This window comes from Piliocolobus tephrosceles, chromosome 11 (assembly GCF_002776525.5).
Source record: "Piliocolobus tephrosceles isolate RC106 chromosome 11, ASM277652v3, whole genome shotgun sequence".
Classification (NCBI taxonomy): domain Eukaryota; kingdom Metazoa; phylum Chordata; class Mammalia; order Primates; family Cercopithecidae; genus Piliocolobus; species Piliocolobus tephrosceles.
Window position 1 is genome coordinate 59,169,021 of NC_045444.1, and position 22,344 is coordinate 59,191,364.

Here is a 22,344-nt window from a genome sequence, read left to right on the forward strand (position 1 = left end):
CAGCAGCTACAAATGCATCTGGATGGAGTTGGGTTGTATTAACGACTCCAGTGCTGGGAGTAGCACTGTTGCTGTTGATATTTGTCAGAAATCTTGATAAAGTTATGAATCATGCAAGAATCAATAAGCCTTTGATTTATTTCATTTGGTAGATTCATTCTGCAAAGTTCAGTGTATCTTAAAACTGTTCAAAAAAAATACTTTGTGTTTATTTGTAAGTTAGAGTTAGATTCCAGGCCCAGAAAATTATAAACCTCATTGTTTGCTTGTTTTACTTACATGAATGTAAATGGGGCATTTGAAATTTTGAAATTTTGTGGGATACAAGGGAGTTCTTGGTTATGCAGGATTTTATGGTATATTGAATTGTCTAGCATTCCTGACCTGTTACACTTAGAAGTCGGTTGCAACCCGCCAGTCTCTAAAACAAACACAAATGCTTCTGTGGAATAGAGGCACCACGAGTTTTGTGAGAAGCACCACTGTAGGATGTTAGAACAGGACCATCCTCACGTTATAATTTTTGTCGTATCGGGTCCTTAAAGTATATGGGTTTGACCAAAACAAAGCCATAATCAGTCACACATTCAGAATGTCTTATTTACCACTGAGAAATGAACAGTTTTTTAAATTATCTCTGTGATCTGTGCTCAGATGTTTTCAGAGTTGTATACCTGCTGCCAAAGCTAAACTGGTTTCTAGTTACCTGGCCTATTTACATATATCATAAGTCGCCTATAAAAGCACAGTGATGTGTGGTTTTATATTTAGTATTTAAGTTCCGACTTGCCCCCTCCTACTATAGTTCTGTTTAGATATTTTATGTTTTGTTGCATTAGTTGTACTGAACCTGACTTCTCCGTTCACTACAGTTCCCTTTCAAGAAAAAGTATGAGTCTTTAGAGATTACAAATCTAAACATAAATTGTCACCTGTCACATATTACTCAATGGAAGCTTTAAACTTCATGCCTTGATTATGTTCTTAAATTAACTGTATTATGACCCTTCAAATAGTGTTTGCTGACATGAATGAATAAATCCCTGTGCTTTATTTTGTTTTCTTTCCCTGTCTCTATTGTAGAGATTAACCATTCCAAGCAGTTGCCCCAGAAGTTTTGCTGAACTGTTACATCAGTGTTGGGAAGCTGATGCCAAGGTATACATATGTATTTTTGTTATTGTTTAGAATTCTGAAATTTCTCTTGCTTGGCTTTCAGTTTTTAAAACTTAGGGTAATAAAATTCATTACAAAGCAAAGCTGGATTGATGCCCCTGTGAGCCCCAGATTGACTGTTAAGGTTTTCTGTTGACATCTGCTTAATCTTGATCTCTAGAGACTCAGTATTAACTCATTCTTATAGCACGCTTTGACATTCTGGATTCACTAAAAATAATTTTATTATTTTGTTTTTAATTTTTGTAATAACTATTGCACCTGTATGCTATTGAGATGGCTAAGACACAGTATTTATAATATGCCAGGCATAGTTTCAAACACTTTATGTATGTTAACTCATTTACTCCTCAGAATGTCTCTATGAAATAGATGCCTCAATTATCCTCATTTAACAGATGAAGAACCAAGATATACAGAGGTTACATCATGAGCTCAAGGCCACACAGCTAGTAGGTAGTAGGGCTGGACATGAACTAGGTCTGGCCCAGTCCCTGCTCTTAACCAGTGCACTGTTTTGCTTTTCTAGCCAAAGAGCAGACAAAAGTAGCACTTCTAGAGCATCTTGATATGTACTCCCTGTCCAGCGTCAGTGATGTGTTTGAGCTCCACAGTAGAGTTGGAGAAATTCCAAGGCTTAGGCTTTCATGTGCATATCACATTTGAGCATGAATGGCCCATATCCTTTCCCTGCAAAGATCATTTTAAAAGACTCTCACATACATATGGAAATATTTACAGATGAAATGATAGGCTAGCCTTGGATTTGCTTCAAAATAAAGTGAAGGGAAATGGATGATGGTATAGATTAAACAGGATTGGCCATGATAATTTTTGAAGCTGAGTGATAATATATAGAGGTTCATGATATTGTTATCTCTACTTTTGTGTATTTTGGAATTTTCCATAATGAGTTAAAAATAAAAATTTCTCACAGATTAAACATTAGAATAAGAAAGCAGTTACACTCAAAGAAACAAAAATTTTATGGTTTAAATTTGTCCAGTTTTTTATGGAAATAGAAGTATTACTACTGATCTTTTAAATAGAGACTAAAAAGAAAGACTAAAGAATCAAATTTCTTACTGAATTTGAACCCTGTTCCAATCTGACCCCCAAGAAGAATGGCCATAAAATATTGTCTGTTCTTCTACAATATGTTTCTTTAGTGGGAATAACTCAGAAGCAGTTGGTGACAGTGGAGACTGGGGACTATGTTAGTATAACACAGAATTCATGTTGATTGTTCATAATGTTTCCCAACACATTGTTCCGCACTGAGCACAAAGTGTAATGCAGCCAACAAGGCAGCAAGGGACCAGTGCTATGAAACCTGTTCACTCCACATGCTCCTTCTTGATTTGGCTTAGCTTAACTTGGAAGAATTTGTTCCTAGTTCTCCCAGCAACAAACTGTGCTGTGTACATGTTGCAAAATCTTTGCTTTCAGTCCTATTCTTTAGACTTCCCTTACCCTTTTTTTAAGTGGAGTCCTAGATATTCCTAGTATTATTTTTACTAGAGAATCGTGTTTTTAAACTGTGTTAGTATTTTATTTAGGATTGTTGTTCTTTTTATTAGTATTTGATGACAAAGTTGCATGGTTTTTAAATGGTCTGCCCTACTCCCATTTAGGCCCTATAATTTTTAGTACATGATTTTGCAGAATAGGGATTTTTAAGCATTAAGAGAAATGCCTATACTTTGCAACTAATTCAGTAGAAACTATAAGCAGGTATTTTCAAGCTTGCTTTAAAACATTTATTTTATACTGTTAAAATGGTATCATACTACCCCTTCCCTGTCCTTCTTACTAGTTATATCCCCGTTGTGATGTGTAAGTCATTTTGGACATATGTTTCTCTGTGATACATAAATAGAAATTTTGCCTGAAATTATTTGCATTGAATTTGATTATTGCTGATTATCTCTATAATTGTGATTATATTTCAGTATGCAAAGCAAGTTTTGAATTTCTTAATTGGGCGCTCAGTACCACAGTAATTAAAATTCTAAGAATGTACATTTATGGTACCATAAGCGCCTTACACAACAAGAACATTAGGCCCAGTGTTGAAACCATGCAGGTATGTCTTTAACATGTAGTAAGCTAACCCTTCTTTAGGACCAAAGAAATCTTGCATTCCAGCCACATGAAGTATAAAGGAAGTTTAAGATTGATTTTTATTTTCTAAATCCGTGATATTTTATTCTGATTAAACAATGACATGTCCCCTGTATTTGATTTGGTGAAATACCTGGCCACAGCCCACATTTCCAACTCTCTCACTGCTGATCTCCTCTAGACACACTTACATACTTTCATTCCCAAACCTGTTCTCTTCGTTCTTTTCTTTCTCCTCTGAATATTTCATCATCAGGTCTTCCTTGATTATTCTATTTATCCCACCTCAGGCTTAGCACTTCTTTTCCTAAACCACAGTCTGGGCCTTACCTGGTACAGCTGTATTTTTAAAGACATAGTTTCTTCCTAGATGTACTGAAGCTTTATAAGGGTGTAGAGGTAATTGTTACATGTGTTTCCCTATTGCACATTACATCAGTTTGGAAAGTAGATGCCCAATTTGTTGTTGCCTGAAGTAGCCAGACCACAGTACATTTCCTGAGAGGTACATACATTTTCTGGCTAGAAATATATAGCAGTTCAACCAGAAGTTAGTGCCAGTCCTATGCACATATGTAGAGCAATAGTTAATTAAAGTACTTTCTTTTTTTTTAAGTCCTTAGATTTTTAGAGTATTGACATCTAGATTAAAATATTCAGGCCACCTATAGAAATGGTGTTCTTTTGCAATGAGGGTCGGGGTGGAGGTGGTGATGTATGCAAGAGGAAGGTGATATTACGTAAATGTCAAGTCCTTCTAGTGGCTTACAACAGGTGCTCAAAATATTTTATTGAAGAGAAGGAGAACAGGTGCTCAAAATATTTTATTGAAGAGAAGGAGAACAGGTGCTCAAAATATTTTATTGAAGAGAAGGAGAAAGAAAGGAAAGGTGGGTATTGGTTCAGGTCCTAAAATGACATTTCTAAATAGGGAAAAAAATAAGTTGGCCTGGTGTGGTGGCTCACGTCTGTAATTCTAGCACTTTGGGAGGCCGAGGCAGGCGGATTGCCTGAGCTCAGGGGTTCAACACCAGCCGGGCAACACAGTGAAACCCCATCTCTACTAAAATACAAAAAATTACCTGGGCGTGGTGGCACGCACCTGTAATCCCAGCTACTTGGGAGGCTGAGGCAGGAGAATCACTTGAATCCAGGAGCCGGAGGTTGCACTGAGCCAAGATCGCACCACTGCACTCCTGCCTGGGTGCCAGAGCAAGACTCCATCTCCAAAAATAATAATAATAATAAGTTGAAGTCATAAATTCAATAGGAAGTAGTATCTTACCCTTACGTGATAAAAGATGTTGAAGAGTTTAGGAACAGATCCCTTGGTTCTGTAACTTCCTGTGTGATGCTGGGCACTTCCTACTCTTCTGAGACTTGTTCTTACCTATAAAATGAAGGTAACAAATAGAGAAATAATGTATGTAGATGCTTCATAAATGGTCCCAGTTTTTATTTTAATTTTTTTTGAATAAGCAAAATAATGACTAAAAGGAACATAATCCCCTTCAGAGGAATTTATATGAGATCCTAGACCAAATATGTATTCTGTAACCAGAATATTCATAGAATAGTATTACCACAAAAAATCTATATTGTTATCACCTCTTAAATGTTCACTTTGATAACCTCTATCCAAGAGTAGGTTCTGACTATAAAATTAAATTTTTTCTAGGGATGCTGGTCATCCAATTACAGAAGAGTTTCACCTTATTTAAAAAAAAAAAAAAGAATGATTAAATGTAGGGAAATTATTCTTTAAAAATTCATTAGCTCCTCCTGCTACTTTTCCTTGCAAAATGAAAATCCCTTATTATATAATTATTAGCTCTTATGCAAATGATTAAAACATTTTTCTGGCCAGGCACGATGGCTCATGCCTGTAATCCCATCACTTTAGGAGGCTGAGGCAGGAAGATCACTTGGGACAAGGAGTTTGAGACCAGCTTGGGCAAGATGGCGAGACCCCTCTGAACAAAAAACTAAAAAATTAGCCAGCCATGGTGGCAAACACCTTTAGTCTCTGCTACTTGGGAGGCTGAGGCAGGAGGATTGATTGAGCCCTGGTGGTTGAGGCTGCAGTGACCTATGATCACGCCACTGCATTCCAGCCTGGGCAACAGAGCAAGACTCTGTCTTAAAAAAAAAAAAAAAAAAGGCCGGGTGTGGTGGCTCACGCCTGTAATCCCAGCACTTTGGGAGGCCAAGGCGGGCAGATCACGAGGTCAGGAGATCGAGACCATCCTGGCTAACACGGTGAAACCCCGTCTCTACTAAAAATACAAAAAAAAAAAAAAAAATTAGCTGGGCATGGTGGTGGTCGCCTGTAGTCCCAGCTACTCGGGAGGCTGAGGCAGGAGAATGGCTTGAACCCAGGAGGCAGAGCTTGCAGTGAGCCAAGATCACGCCACTGCACTCCAGCCTGGGCCACAGAGTGAGACTCTGTCTCAAAAAAACAAACAAACAAACAAAAAAATCATTTTAAAACCCGATACGTGCTGGGAGAAATTAAGAGGAGGACAAAGTTAAAGAAGATAAATAGAACACTTTTCAAGCTTCCTACTTAAGGCATTTTCCTCTTTGCTTATTAGAAGGCTTAATATATATCAGTAACATTTATCTATGTATGCCCTTTTCAAGGAAAGACACAGACACACACATGCACACAAGTGCCCTTGAAAGAGAATAATAATGGCAGAACTCAATATATATCCTAGGTTTTTATATTTCTGAGAAATGGAAAAATTGCTTTTCTTAGTAATGTAGGAAGCACTTAAATCCTGAGAGCAAGGCACCTCAACATTGTTTCTTCTTGTGTTTGTGCTCTTAAATTAAAATGCATGTTTTAATTGCTGCAACTATAATTTGTTCAGTAATGGTGTAATTATGAGGCATGATGAAGAGAGAATGTGCATCATCCTTTTTATCTTTCTCTATTTTTGTTTTAACCTTTTGTCTCAACCTTGGCTAGAGTCTAAAGAGATAGACTAGAATAGTTATAGTTACTGCTAGCTGAAGAAACACACTTAATTCTCATTTCTAGTGAACAGTACCTTATAGTGTCTTAGCACTAAAGCCAATTATAACAGAAAATAAATATTGAGAACAGTGAAGTTATGATGGCTTTAAAATTGGGGGATTTTTTTTTTCTTTTTTTTTTTTTAACTTTACTTTTAGGGTCAGGGCACATGGCCAGGTTTGTTATGTAGGTAAATTGTGTGTCACGGAGGTTTGGTGTACAGATTATTTCCTCACCCAGGTGATCAGCATAGTACCTGAATTTTTTTTTCTGACAAACCAATTTGGAAAATTTTATTAGTTCCAACAGATTGATAAATAGATTTCCCCCCAACACTTTATCATAAAAATTTTCAAACAAAGAAAAGTAGAAAGAATTTTACAGTGAACACTAACATACCCACCACGCACAGTCTACCATTAACTTTTTACCAGCTTTATCACGTAGGTTTTTAAAGGACTTCACTATTTCCTTTTAGGAGTTCTTAATCATAACTAAAAGAGACAATTAGTGTTCTCTCTTCCTGGAGAAAAACATGAATTATCCCAACCTTAGGCCACATGATAGAAAAACAACATCTGAATCTCTCCATGTGAATACTTCACTGAGAATAAAAAATACAGTTCCCTAAACCTGAGTGATCTGATGAGTGTAAAATAACTACATCAGGACATTGCATCATGTTTTATTTTGTTATGGTGGGTTGAGTTTATTACTATGCTTGTAGTATCTATGTTTTCTCTTAAATAGCTCCTTTCTTAAGTCCCAACGAATGATTACTTATTTTCTCTTCTTCAGAAACGGCCATCATTCAAGCAAATCATTTCAATCCTGGAGTCCATGTCAAATGACACAAGCCTTCCTGACAAGTGTAACTCATTCCTGCACAACAAGGCGGAGTGGAGGTGGGTAGCCCCGACACCAGGCCACAGCGTCTGGCTTTGAAAGACCATCACTCGTCTCAATGAAGAAGAGAACCAGAGATCTGAATGACAGTCCTGATTTCTGAGCATAGCTTAGGGGAAAAATTAAAAAGGTTTCTTTATGATTTTGGAAATCTTAAAAGTCCTGAATTTCATAAGTAAGCAAGAAATAGTGTCTCTCCAAGCTTGCTGCCTTGTGTAAGTATTTGAAAAGAATATTGAGGCCGGGCACAGTGGCTCACGCCTGTAATCCCAGCTCTTTGGGAGGCCGAGGTGGGTGGATCTCCTGAGGTCAGGAGTTTGAGACCACCCTGACCAACATGGGGAAACCCCGTCTCTACTAAAAATACAAAAAATGAGTCGGATGTGGTGGCACATGCCTGTAATCCCAGCTACTCGGGAGGCCGAGGCAGGAGAATCACTCAAACCTGGAGGCAGAGGTTGCAGTGAGCTGAGATCTCGCCATTGCGTTCCACCCTGAGCAACAAGAGTGAAACTCCGTTTCAAAAAAAAAAAAAGAATTGAAATCATATCTTCTGAGACAAAAGATGGTTACCAGACATTTCTCTGTGTTTATGCTTTGTTAGGAAGCTTTGTTCTCTGTTCCGTAAGAAACAGGAATACTGTTTACCTTGAAATTTGCAGAGCACTGTGTCTGCTAGTGGAGGGGGACAGGGAGACTATAAAAAATACTCTTAAAAGAAAACTTTGGATGTCATAAATCCTTTTAAAGCTTGTTGAATAAACTTAGTAATGAGAAAATTGTATTGTATGAGTGGAAGAGTAAACCCAGGATGAAACATTTGAGCCAGGTCACATGATGCATGAATATAAATAGCATGTTTGGAAGCTGACATTATTCCCCCCCTGACTCAGCAGAGATTTAGGTAACTTCATTTCTGCTCCTCATAGCCGTGGGCAGTAACATGACGCCTTACGCCATCTGCTGATGCCAAATGAATACTGCATGCACTTTGAAAATTACTGCGTTGTTTACTCCTATTGCTAGATACTTCTTTGGGCTTTCTGTTTGTTATTTTACAATAACCTTATTTGTTTTTATTCCTTTGAAATATCTATCTAGGGCCAGTGAGGTAAATGAATTTTTATTTAGGGATACAAAAATTATACAGTGAGCTCAAGTCTAGGTATAACAGACTTTTTTTCTGGGCTGAGACAATTAACAAAACAAAACATGTAAGTAATATTTGTTTTTTGCAGTAAGAGATGAGTATACATGTCATCAGATCACTCTCCTCTCCTTTAAAATTCATATATGAGTTCCCATTGCTCTTAAGACAAAGACCAGAATACTTGGCACAGTGGCTCACGCCTGTAATCCCAGCACTTTGGGAGGCCAAGGCGGGTGGATCACTTGAGCCCAGAAGTTCAAGACCAGCCTGGGTGACAGAGCGAGACTCGGTCTCAAAAAGAAAAAAAAAAGGACCAGAATACTTACCAAGACTCACAAGACCCTCAGTACTCTGGTCTCACCAGCGTCAGCTTAAGAAGATCATTCTCCCCTTAATTTCTGGCTTTCAGTCCCTCAACAGCTGCATACTTCTCCCCATTCAGGGTCTTTACAAGCACAGTTTCCTCTCTTTAAAACTTATCCCATTTCAGCTGTGAACCACGCCTGCCGTCACATCCCACCTTAACTCCTGTTCATCATTCACATAGCAGTTGAATAATACATCTGCAGGGAAAGGCTTCCTGACCCCAGGCCAGATCAGGTTCCACTTTATGTGCTCTGACAGCATCTCCTTCATAGGCTTTACCGCTATTGGAATTAAGAAGTAATTTGGCAGTTAGTTGTTTAATGTGTGTCTCACGGGCTGAAATGTGAGAGAGGCAGACAATCACGTTTGCTCATCACTCACAGCATCAAAATGTGCCTTGAACACAGCATTTGCTTAGTAAATATTTGGGGAAGCAAGAGAGAAAATTACCATGGTGGTAATAATATAAAAAGAGATTGTGATATTATACAAGAGAATATAAATATGTAAGTTAATTTGTTTGCCATGACAAAAGTACTTCTTATATTCATTCATTCATTCATTCATTCATTCATTCATTATCCGTTCATTGAACTTCTGCTGGTGTGAGAACAACTGGTACCATTCTGGTACTGGGCTGTAGCAATGAGCACAAGAGTCCCAGGGCACATGGAGCTCTCCAGCCCAAGTGTCCAATGTTAAACTATTAAATATATTCAAAACGATCTCATTTCTATTTTGACAAGTATCATGACAGAGAAATATACTAGAGAGCAGATAACCATGAAATCTGATCTAGTCCAAGGACGTGGTAAAAGGATTCTGGAGAAAATGCTATTTGATCTATTATCGAAGGGATTAGTAAGATTTTAATACCAAGATAGGGAGTCTTTTAAAGTATGTCAACAAGGCCAGGCGTGGTGGCTCACACCTGTAATCCCAACACTTTGAGAGGCCGAGGTGAAAGATTGCTTGAGCCCAGAAGTTCGAGACTAGCCTGGGCAACATAGAGAGACCTCATCTCTACTCACAATAAAAAAAATTAGCTGGGCATTGTTACTGTAACCTGTGGTCCCAGCTACTCGGAAGGCTGAGGTGACAGGATCACTTGAGCTGGGGAGGTCGAGGCTGCATTGAGCCGAGATCAGACCACTACACTCCAGCCTGGGCTACAGAGTGAGATCCTATTCGAAAAAAAAAAAAAGAAAAGAAAAGAAATGAGAAAGCTGTGCAAAAATGTAGGGACACTTATTCAGCAAAGCATCATTGAGAAGGGTAAACCAGAAATGGTATAAAGTACAATAAACAGAGAATAAAAATAAATTAAAAATGATTATATCTCCATACACAGAATAATAAGGTCATTCCTAAAATCACAGGTCTGATAAATGATTTCAAAGTAGAGCCTACAGTCTAGTTTGTTTAGAATGATTCTATTTTTTATAAAATATATTATTGTGTATATGTACACAGAGAAAAGTATCAAAAAGTCAGTGTTGTCAGTGGGTGATGGAATTATAGAGAGTGTTTTTTATTTGTATATCTTTATTTCCTACTTCTTCCACATTAAACATGGACTAGTTGCAGGATAAATTCAATTTTTAAAATGCTTGAAGGTGAAAGTGAGGGAAATGAAATTGGTGATTGACAATGGGGGAAAAAGGAGGTAAAATACAGTGACGTATTTTAGTAAAAGGAATACAGTTGCCTAGGGGGCCTCCTCATCTTTCAGGAACTGTTAATCCTGTTCTGAGAGCTGGAGAGAGAATATATATCCCGACCTGAACCAGTAAACCACAGTTTGAGAAGCAGCAGAGCTGTTTTCACTGAAGTAGGCAATTGGTTAAAAACAGAGAGGACTATAATAGTAATTTTAATAATAATAAACACAGTTGTCACTTATTAGGTTTTTACCAGATGCTTGTACTTCATTTAGATTTTCTTTTTTAATCCCCATAGCAACCCTAAATTATATCACAGATGCAAAGGTAAATTGAGTAACTTGCTCAAAATCATATAGTACTGAGAACAGAACCCAGTACAGAATACAGTAACAGAACCTGGGTGGTCTGGTAACACAGCCTGCCCTTGCACCCATGCTATACAGTGCGGTTACCAGACTTGTGGCCATTGTCATGCTGTCTTCTCATTAGTATGCAATATTCACTTGAATGAATTCCTTTTTAGCTAAGAGAAATATTACAGGGCATGATCATTTTAGGTTATTAAGGTGTCTAACTCAATATGTAAATTCCTGAAAAGAATTATGTGTTTTTATCAGATAATCTCAGCATTTCAAAAGACAACACATTCGAACTACTCCCTCTTTCCCCCCAACTTTTATCTAGTATCTGAAACCACATGACTAGTGTCCAAAGAGTGTTTTAGTAAATTAGAGTCACAGTGATCACAGTGAAGCCTGATTCCAATCCTGCTGTGGTGTTTCTGGCAAATGATTATTTTCTGGTAGAGCTTCCGCTACACATAGACCAGATGCAACTTGTATTTTTAGAAAACTGAATGGTTATTCTGAAAACTCGTTTTAAAACTACATTATTAAAAGCCACATAAACTGTGTTCTTTCCTTTGACCTAATAAATGATAGGAACAAAATCTAGTGTCAGACTTTTCCTTATTCATCAGACCTTCAGCTTGTTTCTCCTCCCATTGACTTACTAGCAATAATGGCAATAAGCATTAAGAACAGAAAATGTGTCATCCTGTTGGTCCTGTTTTGGATTTTCATTAACCATGTAATTGTCTGTAGATCTGTGGCGACCTGCACTGAACGAGGCATGCAGTGTTGTGATGAGCGTTCAGATCTATGTCTCTTGGCAAAACACTTGGTTGGTTGTGTTTCCCGTGGTGACCAAAGTACTCTCACCATGACATGCCTTCTTAAAAACAAAGCCCAGAGATCAAAACAATTTGTGCAATGTTAGCACAAATCATGTAATATATAACACTACATTTAATAAACAGATTATACATTTATCATCTAATATATACGCTATATCACTCTTTTTACAAATAGACCTTTTATTTCAAAGTAAGTTTCTGTCTGATGAAAGAAGATAATTACAGTTCATTGCCTGTTTTTGGCATATGGAAAATTGATACTACTTGACATTGACCTTGATTGGATTTGGCTTACGAGAAGACCATAATTTTCATCAACTAAGACATTTAAACTATATTTTTAGAACAAGAAGGTTATATAAATATATCAACAAAGGCATTTGATGCAAAACAATGCACCAGCAAAACCAAGGGAGCAGCTGTTTTTATGTCGTCCCCGGGTTGGGGTCACGTCTCTAATGGCATATAACCTCCCACACGATTTCAGACTCGGCAGTGTCGGGAGTGCTGTTGGAAAGCTGGGCCTGAGGAGACAGATTGAGGACGGAGATTTACTCGGTGTTAGTTTCTGTGTCACAGCCTCCCGTCCATTTAACTCTTGATCCGTTTTCCAGAAGTGCTCACAATCGCAGTAGGCTCCCAGAACTGGAACTTGAGATGCATCTTTGGCTTAAATTACAAGTGAAATAGAATGTAGTGGCCATTTACCCTGGTCTAAAAGAACATCAGTGAGATTAGTCTCACTGGCAGGGGCGTGGGGACTGGGTTGGCAGAAGCGCCGTGTAGACCCCGGCCCAGGCCTCTGCCATCGCACACCGAGCCCGACCAGCTCCCACCACCCCCTTGCCGCCTACTGACCACTTCACCGACTGAAGATGGCTGAGTCTTTTCTTTTTTTGTGACAAAAATTTACCCTAAGGTTTTTCACGCTGATTTTTTCCCCTCAGTCTTCCATTGAAAAATAAGAACTTTGTTTACGTGCATAGTCATTTTTATCCGAAATATCAGGGATAAAATTTGGATTTTATGGTACAGTCATAATTCTGAAAGATGGCTGACTCACTGCCTTCTTTAGGGACTGTAATATGACTTACAGCCTTTTATGATTTTTCAAATGGCACCAGTAAAAGGGGTGGGTGTTGATATGTGTGGGTGTCGCAGCAGAGGCTTCTCACACCTGATTGCTGCCTACCTTGCTCTGAGGTGCATTTCAGACAAGTAGGGAAGTAAAGTGTTGAGCCAAATCCAGACCCACCTCCATACCTGTTCAGAGTTGGATTTTGCCAGTGAATGTCCAGAACTTTTTGTTTTCATTCATTTGATTAGTATCTGTAAGAGCATTGGAATGTTCCAATAAGAGTAAGCTGTTTACTTACTGTTTTTCTCCCTAGAAAGAAAAAGGCAGACTTTAGTTACATATATTCATTAACTTAGACGTGGGGGCTTCTACCTTCCATAGTCAACATCTCAATCATGATTATGCCGTCGCAACACAGGACTGCCTCAGCGGCACCTGGAAGCAGCAGCTGGCAGCACCCAGCAGCTATTCTGCAGTAGCCACCCAGTTCCCATCTTCTTCTGCATCCTTCTCTCCAGTGCCTTCTCTAGCCTTGACTTCCCTCTCCCTCTCCCTCATTCTCTCAGTATTGTTGCTTACTTATAGGCTTTTCAGAAACTCAAGGGAAAGAACTTCCAGTTCTGAAAACATAAATTTAGACTTAAACATTGCGACAGCCCTAAAGGAGAAAACCGTTTGTGCTGAGCCATGGTACCAGTTCCACTTTCTGTGAAGGACAAATTTCTATAACATGGCATATGGTTCCAAGTAGTGAGGTTGGTTGGCCTATAGACACTAAGGGAGATAACTTCCTTTAAAAATTATTAGAATTAAAAGGAACCTTAGAGTTCATCTGGCCCAGGGTTTTCTACATTTGCCTGATTGTAAAAATTACTTGGGTCTTTTCTAAAATAATGAAAGTTCCAGGGTCCCACCCAGGCCTACTGACTCATGAGCTCTAAGGAAGGGTCCTAGAAATCCATGTTTTGTTGGGTTCTGGTGTGTGATTTTTTGAAAAACAAGTTGCCTATGTAAGTCTAAGGATCAGGCAGGTAGGGGAACCCTAATGTTCTATAACCACCACCCCTTACAACCGAGGAAACTGAGTCAGGTTAGTCAATTGATTGCTTGGGTTACTCAGCCAATGAGTAGCCCAAAGTGTCATCTCAACCACTTACCGATGGCGTGTTGTTTAACACCTAACCTGAATATCATTTTCCCACCTATATTGTGAGATTAATACCTGTTTCTTGGGACTGTTATGGGAATAAGATGAGATCATGGATAACAGCACTTACAAACTGTAAAGAGCTAGATAAATGTAAGCATTTACTAAATGGTTGTACCAGGACACCAGCTCCATAGCTTATGCTGCACCCCAGTGGCTCTTCAACGCTTTGTTGAAATATTTTGAGCTTATTTTTCCAAGCTAGAAACTACCTCTTAATATTTAAGGACATGAAAGATTCCTTCTCCTCCGGCAGCTTCCTGGTTGATTTTAAAGCACCGGCATTTGTCTTTTATTTTGATTAGCATTCTGATGGACCCACTAAGCGCTTGATGTCTCTTAAGTAAAGTTGAGATTTACACCAGCTATCCCTGTGCAGGTGCGAAATTGAGGCAACTCTTGAAAGGCTAAAGAAACTAGAGCGTGATCTCAGCTTTAAGGAGCAGGAGCTTAAAGAACGAGAAAGACGTTTAAAGATGTGGGAGCAAAAGCTGACAGAGCAGTCCAACACCCCGGTGAGTACCCTCCCCCTTCGCCGTCTTTCCACATGCTGCTTGTAGGCTGCGCGGCTGAGCATGGCAGCATGGCACCTCTTCCCCTGCCTCCCGCTGCCCCTCCTCATTTCCTGCCTCACGCCTGTGTATCAAAGGGCCAGCGTGTGGACTCAAGCGGCGTTCATACCTAATTTCAATTAATAAAATGCCAGAGATTTAAAAGAAAAGCTTATCCTATTTCTGGCTCCTTCCTTAAGAACTGTTATTCTGTCCGTGTGTTTGTATATTAGAATTACAATAATAAAATCCGATGTATTTTCACACCATCTGCTCAATCTCAGAACATGCACCTCGGTGCTGATTAACTCCTTCTAGTCACTCAGTCATTAATAACTGTAACTCCAGCAGCTCACTGACTAACAGAATCTTTGATGTGTCAGAACTTAACCATGTTTTCCTTCTAAAATGGAGCTAACCATGATGACATGCAAATGAGAAGCATTAATATTTCGTACTCAATTTAGTGTTATGATCAGGGGCAGCAAAATATTGGAAAAAGATTCTCTCTGGACAAGCTTTCAGTATTTATTACACCTAGGCAGTATCTTGTTTTCTCCCAAGTCTTGTATTTAGAGGAATATAACAATTCTTTTTAAGCATTTCACTGGTTATACAGTAACCTTGAGCTTACATGCTGATATGATATTATTAAAGTCTAATCAAATTTCAGCATTCTTTCCTATTTTAAATGGCATAGCATTTTCAGGAATTAAGTATACATTTATAATTGTTTTTTCCCAGGGTTTTTAATGGGCAATATTTGTTCACTTAAAATTACCCAAGTAATAGTAGATTAAAAGTAAACATATATTTTAAATTCATTTTTGATAGTTGCTATGGTGATTATGCCAAAAAATACTGAAATGCCGTTCATTTTGTGGTCTTCAAAAAGCTTTCCTATCTTTAAAAGTCTTAATCTTCATTAAGCAGCCAATGCCCAATTGGAAAGTATTTTCCAGTGTCTAAAGAATAAAATAGTTTGTCTCCTTCCCAACTTGCGTGGAGAAGCAACGTGGTATCCAAACAAGGAAAATACAATGAAGCTAAATGTTTACTGTCAGATTCATTGTGGAAAAAAAGGACTTTGGTTCTCCAGGGAATTCCAGAATGAACCAAATTGCTATCCATAACACTACCATGGAACATTTTAAAAGTGCCACTTTTATCTGTGAATTTAACTTAGCTGGTGAGAAAAACGATGAGGGAAGTTTCCTGTTCTGGCTGACGTGGTGTCAGCAGGCAGCCTCTGAGAGCCTCACTCTAGGGATCTGCACAGGAGCAGTGCTTCTCCCAGAGCTCATGAGGGACAGGAGCAAAAATGTGACCTTGTCCCTAGAGCACAGCTTCTGAAGTCTGCAAGGTTTTGTTTTGTTTTAAAATGCATTGAAATCTAAAGCCGTAAAAGCATTGCATGGCCTGACTCTTTCTGAATGTAGTATTGTAAGAAAAAACTTTAGCCATTCACATATGCTTCAGAACCTTTCTTTAGTTTATTGGCATCAGTTTTGCTAAGAAACGGGCTGCCTTGCACATAATTATTGCTTTTAGTAACATAGTTTCATAATAAATAATAAAACGCTCTGCAGTAAAGCTCTGTGTGCTCGGTAGGTTGCCTGCTTGAGTTTTTAACCCCACGAAACTTTCTGTGAAGGAACTGCTCTCAGGGCCACCACTAACAATGGACAGCCTGTAGCACAGTCTCAATGAGATTTTCTTCTTTTTCTCCTTATGGGAGATAAGTTTTCTTTCTTTACAGTACTTGCTTTTAATGTCTCTTCTGCTTAGAGCTGGTATTTCTGAAGGAAAGAAAGTTTATGTTCAGATATTTTGTAAGTAGGTATTTTCATTTGTCCTCACATCAGTTTCTGTTTAGCTTTAACTGAGATTTCTTAGAGAAAGATGAAATAAACCTTTTAAAAAGGAAGTGGCTGGAGGTTTAGACTTCCTGTATGTGGCCTTGTCTTAATTATGTAAGTTTAACATTTATATAACTTCATAAAAAATGGAATCATTCGATTAATTTCAAGGGCACTATTTTCTTTCCTAAAACTAAAACATTAGTTAATGATATTTGGGGAGATTAATCCTTTATGCATAAATATGGATAATGTTTATTTTCTAATTATAGTTGAAGCTTGATGTAAACATTTTATTTATTTTAAGAATACAAGCTTATCCGAGAAACATTTATAGAGATCTTTAGAGTCAAACCTAATGTGAGGAATGACGCTTAAAATAAAACAATGAGCCACAAAGAGTTCCTGAGAATATCTTACAATAGAAAACAAATATCAGAAGCTGAGAAGTTTGACTGCCAGGGAAATAACATCCTGTTTCCAGTGTTTAAGGATCTAAATCAATTGTTTTCTTCCATATAATGGATACTTTTCAGTTGAATGATATGAAATTAAAGTTATTGAACTAACAACTCCAGGAGGGTTTTTCCCAAAAGAGCGAGCTACTTTTTAAAAACTCAGCTCCAACTTCAGTTTAAAAATTAGGAAATTGAGGCCGGGCACGGTGGCTCATGCCTGTAATCCCAGCACTTTGGGAGGCTGAGGTGGGTGGATCACGAGGTCACACGTTCAAGACCAACCTGGACAACATAGTGAAACCCTGTCTCCACTAAAAATACAAAAAATTAGCTGGGTGTGGTGGCGGGTGCCTATAATCCCAGCAACTCGGGAGGCTGAGGCAGGAGAATTGCTTGAACCTGGAAGGCGGAGCTTGCAGTGAGCCGGGATAGCGCCACTGCATTCCAGCCCGGGAAATAGTGTGAGACTCCGTCTCAAAAAAAAAAAAAAAAAAAAATTAGGAAATTGATCCTGAATACTAGGTACCAGAATATAGAGGTCATCCCAGTATATTATTTGTACATTATTTATCATAAATGTATCCATATTGAAACTATGCTAAAATGGATATGCCCAAACATTTATGGGAATAAGTTGCCTGTTCAAAATAATTACATAAAGTAGAAGATAAATGTCTGTGACCACTGTGAGCAGTGACATCTTAAGAAAAAAGTTCTGTTGAAAGAGGAAAACTTGAATATTAGAGCATATTAGAACAATCTAAATTAACACTATTTTCCTCCTTTCTTCCCAGTTTTCATGTGTTTACATACTTATGTCTAACTTAAATGTGAGAGACAGCATCTAGAATTTGTTCACAAGTGAATTATTTAATAATTTGAATAAATAGTATTACATCAGTTCTGACTACAATAAATAAATAAGTGGAAGCAAGTGAATTCTAGACTAAATTTTAGTGTATATTCAGAGCACTAATCCAGATAAAAAGGTAGTCAACAACCCACATTTCCCTAGAACTGTATTGACTGCTGAACTGTCTTTTGTGCTTCCTCTAAGCTTATCTTTTGGGCATAAAGTTTCTTAATTTTTCATTTGAGAATGAATCTCTGCTTAATTTCTTTTTTAAAAAATATAATGGTTAACTAAATGTTTCCTTGTGAAAGTGAAATTGGGAAAAGTTAAGATAAATCCTAAAAACTATTTGGTTTTAAGCAAAATGAGGGCTTAAAACTGGCAACTTCTTTTCCATTTGAAATTTGGCTTGCTGTGGTGCTTTGCAAACTTTTGGTTGTGATTTATCCTGTCAGTCATAAATTATGGCAAATATGCTGGAGCCAAATCTGCCATTAAATACATTCTCACATAATTCCCTACATTCATTTATTTCACTAATCATTTACCTCCTGTGTAGTGCCAACTAATTTTGTGGTATCTATTTTCCTGATTTAAATTGGTCCTAATTTCTCTTTTTACTTCTGTCCTTTCTTCCCTTTTGATAGCTTCTCTTGCCTCTTGCTGCAAGAATGTCTGAGGAGTCTTACTTTGAATCTAAAACAGAGGAGTCAAACAGTGCAGAGATGTCATGTCAGATCACAGCAACAAGTAACGGGGAGGGCCATGGCATGAACCCAAGTCTGCAGGCCATGATGCTGATGGGCTTTGGGGATATCTTCTCAATGAACAAAGCAGGAGCTGTGATGCATTCTGGGATGCAGATAAACATGCAAGCCAAGCAGAATTCTTCCAAAACCACATCTAAGAGAAGGGGGAAGAAAGTCAACATGGCTCTGGGGTTCAGTGATTTTGACTTGTCAGAAGGTGACGATGATGATGATGATGACGGTGAGGAGGAGGATAATGACATGGATAATAGTGAATGAAAGCAGAAAGCAAAGTAATAAAATCAAAAACATTTGGAAAACACAAAAGTAATTTGTTTATCTCAGTCTGTACAAAAACAAGTAAGGAGGCAGAAAACCAAGCACTGCATTTTAGGCCAATCACATTTACATGACCGTAATTTCTTATCAGTTCTACTTTTGATTTATTTTTGCTTACAGAAAAATGGGGGGAGAATTAAGCCAAAGAAGTATATTTATGAATCAGCAAATGTGGTGCCTGATTATAGAAATTTGTGATTCTATATACAATATAGGACTTTTAAAGTAATGACATTCTGGCTTTTTCTTTTTTAATTTAGTACCTTTTAATTTGTATTTTACTTTATTTCCTTTATTCAAATCGTTTTTTAAAACGTACATTTTGAACAAGCACTCTTAACTCCTAATTGTTCTTTGACACATAGTATTCTGTGACTTACTTTTTTTTCTTATAGCAGTACACTATAATATCAGAAATGGTTGGCCTGAGCAACATAGTAAGACCTCGTCTCTACTAATAATTAAAAAAGTAGCTGGCATGGTAGCACACACCTGTAGTCCCAGATACTTGGGAGGACAAGGCAGGAGGATTGCTTGAGACCTAGCCATCAGTCGGGGCTGCAGTGAGTCATGATGGCACCTAACCTGGGCAAGAGAACAAGACCCTGTCTCAAAAACCAAAAGAAAGAAAGAAAGAAAGAATTGGTAGTATAAAATCCAACAACAAAAATACTGAGATGAAAGAAGGTTATAACAAAATGCTCTTCAGAAATACCTAAATGCTGAGAATTTTTAGTACTAAATAGCACAGCTGCTTAAAGTAAAGCCTGAGCAGTGTTCTCAGTAGTGTATTTGAAGGAAAAATACTCTGATTTGAAACCAACAGCAGATGTTGCAAACTTTCATACCACTGCTGGCCATGGAAGCTTCTTAACAACACACTGTCATTTAAGGCTGTGCTTGTGCTTTATACAAAGAGAAAGACGCGGTCTTAAGGGGATGCTTCCAGGGGGTGAATTCATTGCCTCTCCTGGATTTTCCAGCAAGTGGTGTATGCGTGGGCGTTTGTTTTTTAGAGGGGCATAATAATTGTGGATTCTAAACATATGCTCAGCTATTTTATTTTATTTTATTTTATTTTTATTTATTTATTTTTTTTTTTGAGATGGAGTCTGGCTCTGTCTGCCAGGCTGGAGTGCAGTGGCCGGATCTCAGCTCACTGCAAGCTCCGCCTCCTGGGTTTTCGCCATTCTCCTGCCTCAGCCTCCCGAGTAGCTGGGACTACAGGCGCCGCCACCTTGCCCGGCTAGTTTTTTTGTATTTTTAGTAGAGACGGGGTTTCACCGTGTTAGCCAGGATGGTCTCGATCTCCTGACCTCGTGATCCGCCCGTCTCGGCCTCCCAAAGTGCTGGGATTACAGGCTTGAGCCACCGCGCCCGGCCCCTCAGCTATTTTAAAGAGGAAATTAAATATTACAAAAGAAATAGTAAAGATAAGTTATCCTCACTTAGGCAGAAACACAGGTCCTTTCCATATCAAGTTTAGCCTACCAGAGTTGTTTTTTGTTTTAACCCTGCTTCATAATGTTGGTGTTTTAGAAGTAGATACAGGCAGTGCTCTGAAAACCTGGCTAGCCAGGGATATTCTCAGAATTTTATCACCTATTTGTCAAAGCTTGTTTAAATTATAAAACACTTTTATTTATATATATTAAGAGGCAAAAGAACTAAGACTTGTTTCAATCTAAATTAGAAAGGAGTGTCATTATTTGACTATTAAACCAAAACATTTTTGGTCGTTCTTTTTATGGAAGTTTTAAGAAATGACATCATCATAGATATGATCTAATAGTATTTCTAACTACATTTGATCATTAAAAGCCTCTTAGAATTTGAAGCGTGACATGTTTCTAATGCCCCTTGAGAGCTGAAAAATACCACATAATGATTAGTATGCTGTGCCAGCTTCATTTGGGGAGAAATAACTAAGAGAATGTTTTGGGTGTGAGGTGTACAGCAGCCTAGGTGCATACTGCTGAAGAAAGGGATCAGAGTCTGACTGTCACTCAGAATCCTGGGCCCAGTTGCTCAACAACCTTGGGCAAATTATTTAATCTCCGTGTGTCTGTTTGCTGATCTTCCACATGGGAATAGTAATAGTACCTACTTGAAAGGATCATTGTGCGGATGAAAAGAAATAATATATGTAAAGCACTTAACACAGCACCAGGCCCGTGGAAAGTGGCTAGTTAATGTTAGCTGCTATGAATGGTGCCAGTGAAGACACTGAAAAATGTGATTTCAGTAACCTTCCGGAAAACTATCAGTTTCAAATAATATTTTCTCTGTGGTATGAGATGAAATTAAAAGTGGATAGCTTTCAGGAAAGATAAAGAGAACATTCTTAGGATGTAAGCTAAATAGATTTCTTCTGTTGCTCTTTGAAAACTATGAGCCCTGGCCAGGTTAACCTGGTCTGAGGTGAGACTAAATGCAGAAAGAGCAGACAAACCTTTCCCTAAAAGATGGATTCCCCCACATACCCATGCTACTAGTTTCTCTGTCTATTCACACACATATACAAATACAGGAACACAGCCTGTCTGTGCTCAGACATAGAGAAGTACTACCTGACTTGAGTCAATGCACCCAAGCAGAAAAGCTTGGAGTAGAGTAGAAGGGAGGGCTTGGGACTCCTGTCTTTCCAGCATGCCCTGGGGTGCCGTGGTCAGCCACCTGAGGAGACAGCCAATAGCATGGGGTTTACAAGGCAAAGATATAGTCATTCATTCAGCACATATTCATTGAGCTCCTTCTCTGTGCCAGACGCTGTTCTGGAAGATAGCTAGATGAAAATCTTTGCACTCACAGAGCTTACATGCCAGTGAGTGAAGATTGATGATAAATAAAGCAAATGCATCATATGTTCACATTTGATAAGTATACGCCAAAAAATGAAGCCGGGAAGGAAGATAAGGCCCATGGGTGAATGTTGAGGTTTTTAAAGTATGATCAGGAAAGGCGCCAGTGATAATGTAACATTTGAGCAAGGCTGAAAAAGGCAAGGGGATCTCTGGGGCTAACTTCGGGATCTCTGCACTTTATGTAAGAATGTAAACCTTGCTTCTCATTTAAGAATGAGCAGCAATACATTTAGAACATATGAACTGAATGAAATGGACATTTTTTTCTTAATAAATCCATATGATTATACATAAAGTTCTGTTGCATTAATAAAAGCAGCCAAATAGGGCCAAAGAGAAAAATAACAGGACTCTATACTGGACCTAACTTTATCATTAATGAGGTAATATTTTCCTCATTTCTTTACTGCTGCTATTTTCCTCACCAGTATTCCAGAGATGGTTACAGCTCAAATCCTCTGCCACCAAGAACCTGCAAGGATTTCAAATACAGCAGAACTGGCCTCGGTGAAGAGCTTAAAATTGTTCTCCTCGTAGAACCGGACTATTGATCACTACCACGTGACATTGGCTCTATTACTTTCTGTTCCAAATCAGTGTCCTTCTAGTGGCTTGAACGTGTTAAAACATCCCTGAAATCTCAATCATATAATCAGAATTTTATAGTGTTCTCATTCTGTCTGTAAAGATCATTTGGAAGACTTTAGACTCTATTAATTTTAGAAAGGAATGTTTATTAGCTATATGCAAAATTTCTAATGATGATATTAATTATACAGCTTC

General features: G+C 38.3%; 1 protein-coding gene across 2 annotated transcripts in view; it reads left to right on the forward strand.

Annotated features, from left to right (window-relative positions):
* MAP3K20 (mitogen-activated protein kinase kinase kinase 20) overlaps positions 1 to 22,344 on the forward strand; it is a 194,368-nt gene that overhangs the window by 127,471 nt on the left and 44,553 nt on the right. The window contains exons 9-12 of one of the 2 annotated variants that reach the window (XM_023185979.1): positions 1,084 to 1,158; positions 7,121 to 7,227; positions 14,268 to 14,403; positions 18,257 to 19,314. In XM_023185979.1, the coding sequence (XP_023041747.1) occupies positions 1,084 to 1,158; positions 7,121 to 7,227; positions 14,268 to 14,403; positions 18,257 to 18,637 (699 nt within the window). In that variant the 3' untranslated portion in view covers positions 18,638 to 19,314. Of the gene's footprint in view, positions 1 to 1,083; positions 1,159 to 7,120; positions 7,228 to 14,267; positions 14,404 to 18,256; positions 19,315 to 22,344 lie in introns of those variants that run through there. The other variant, XM_023185978.3, reaches the window with a different exon arrangement.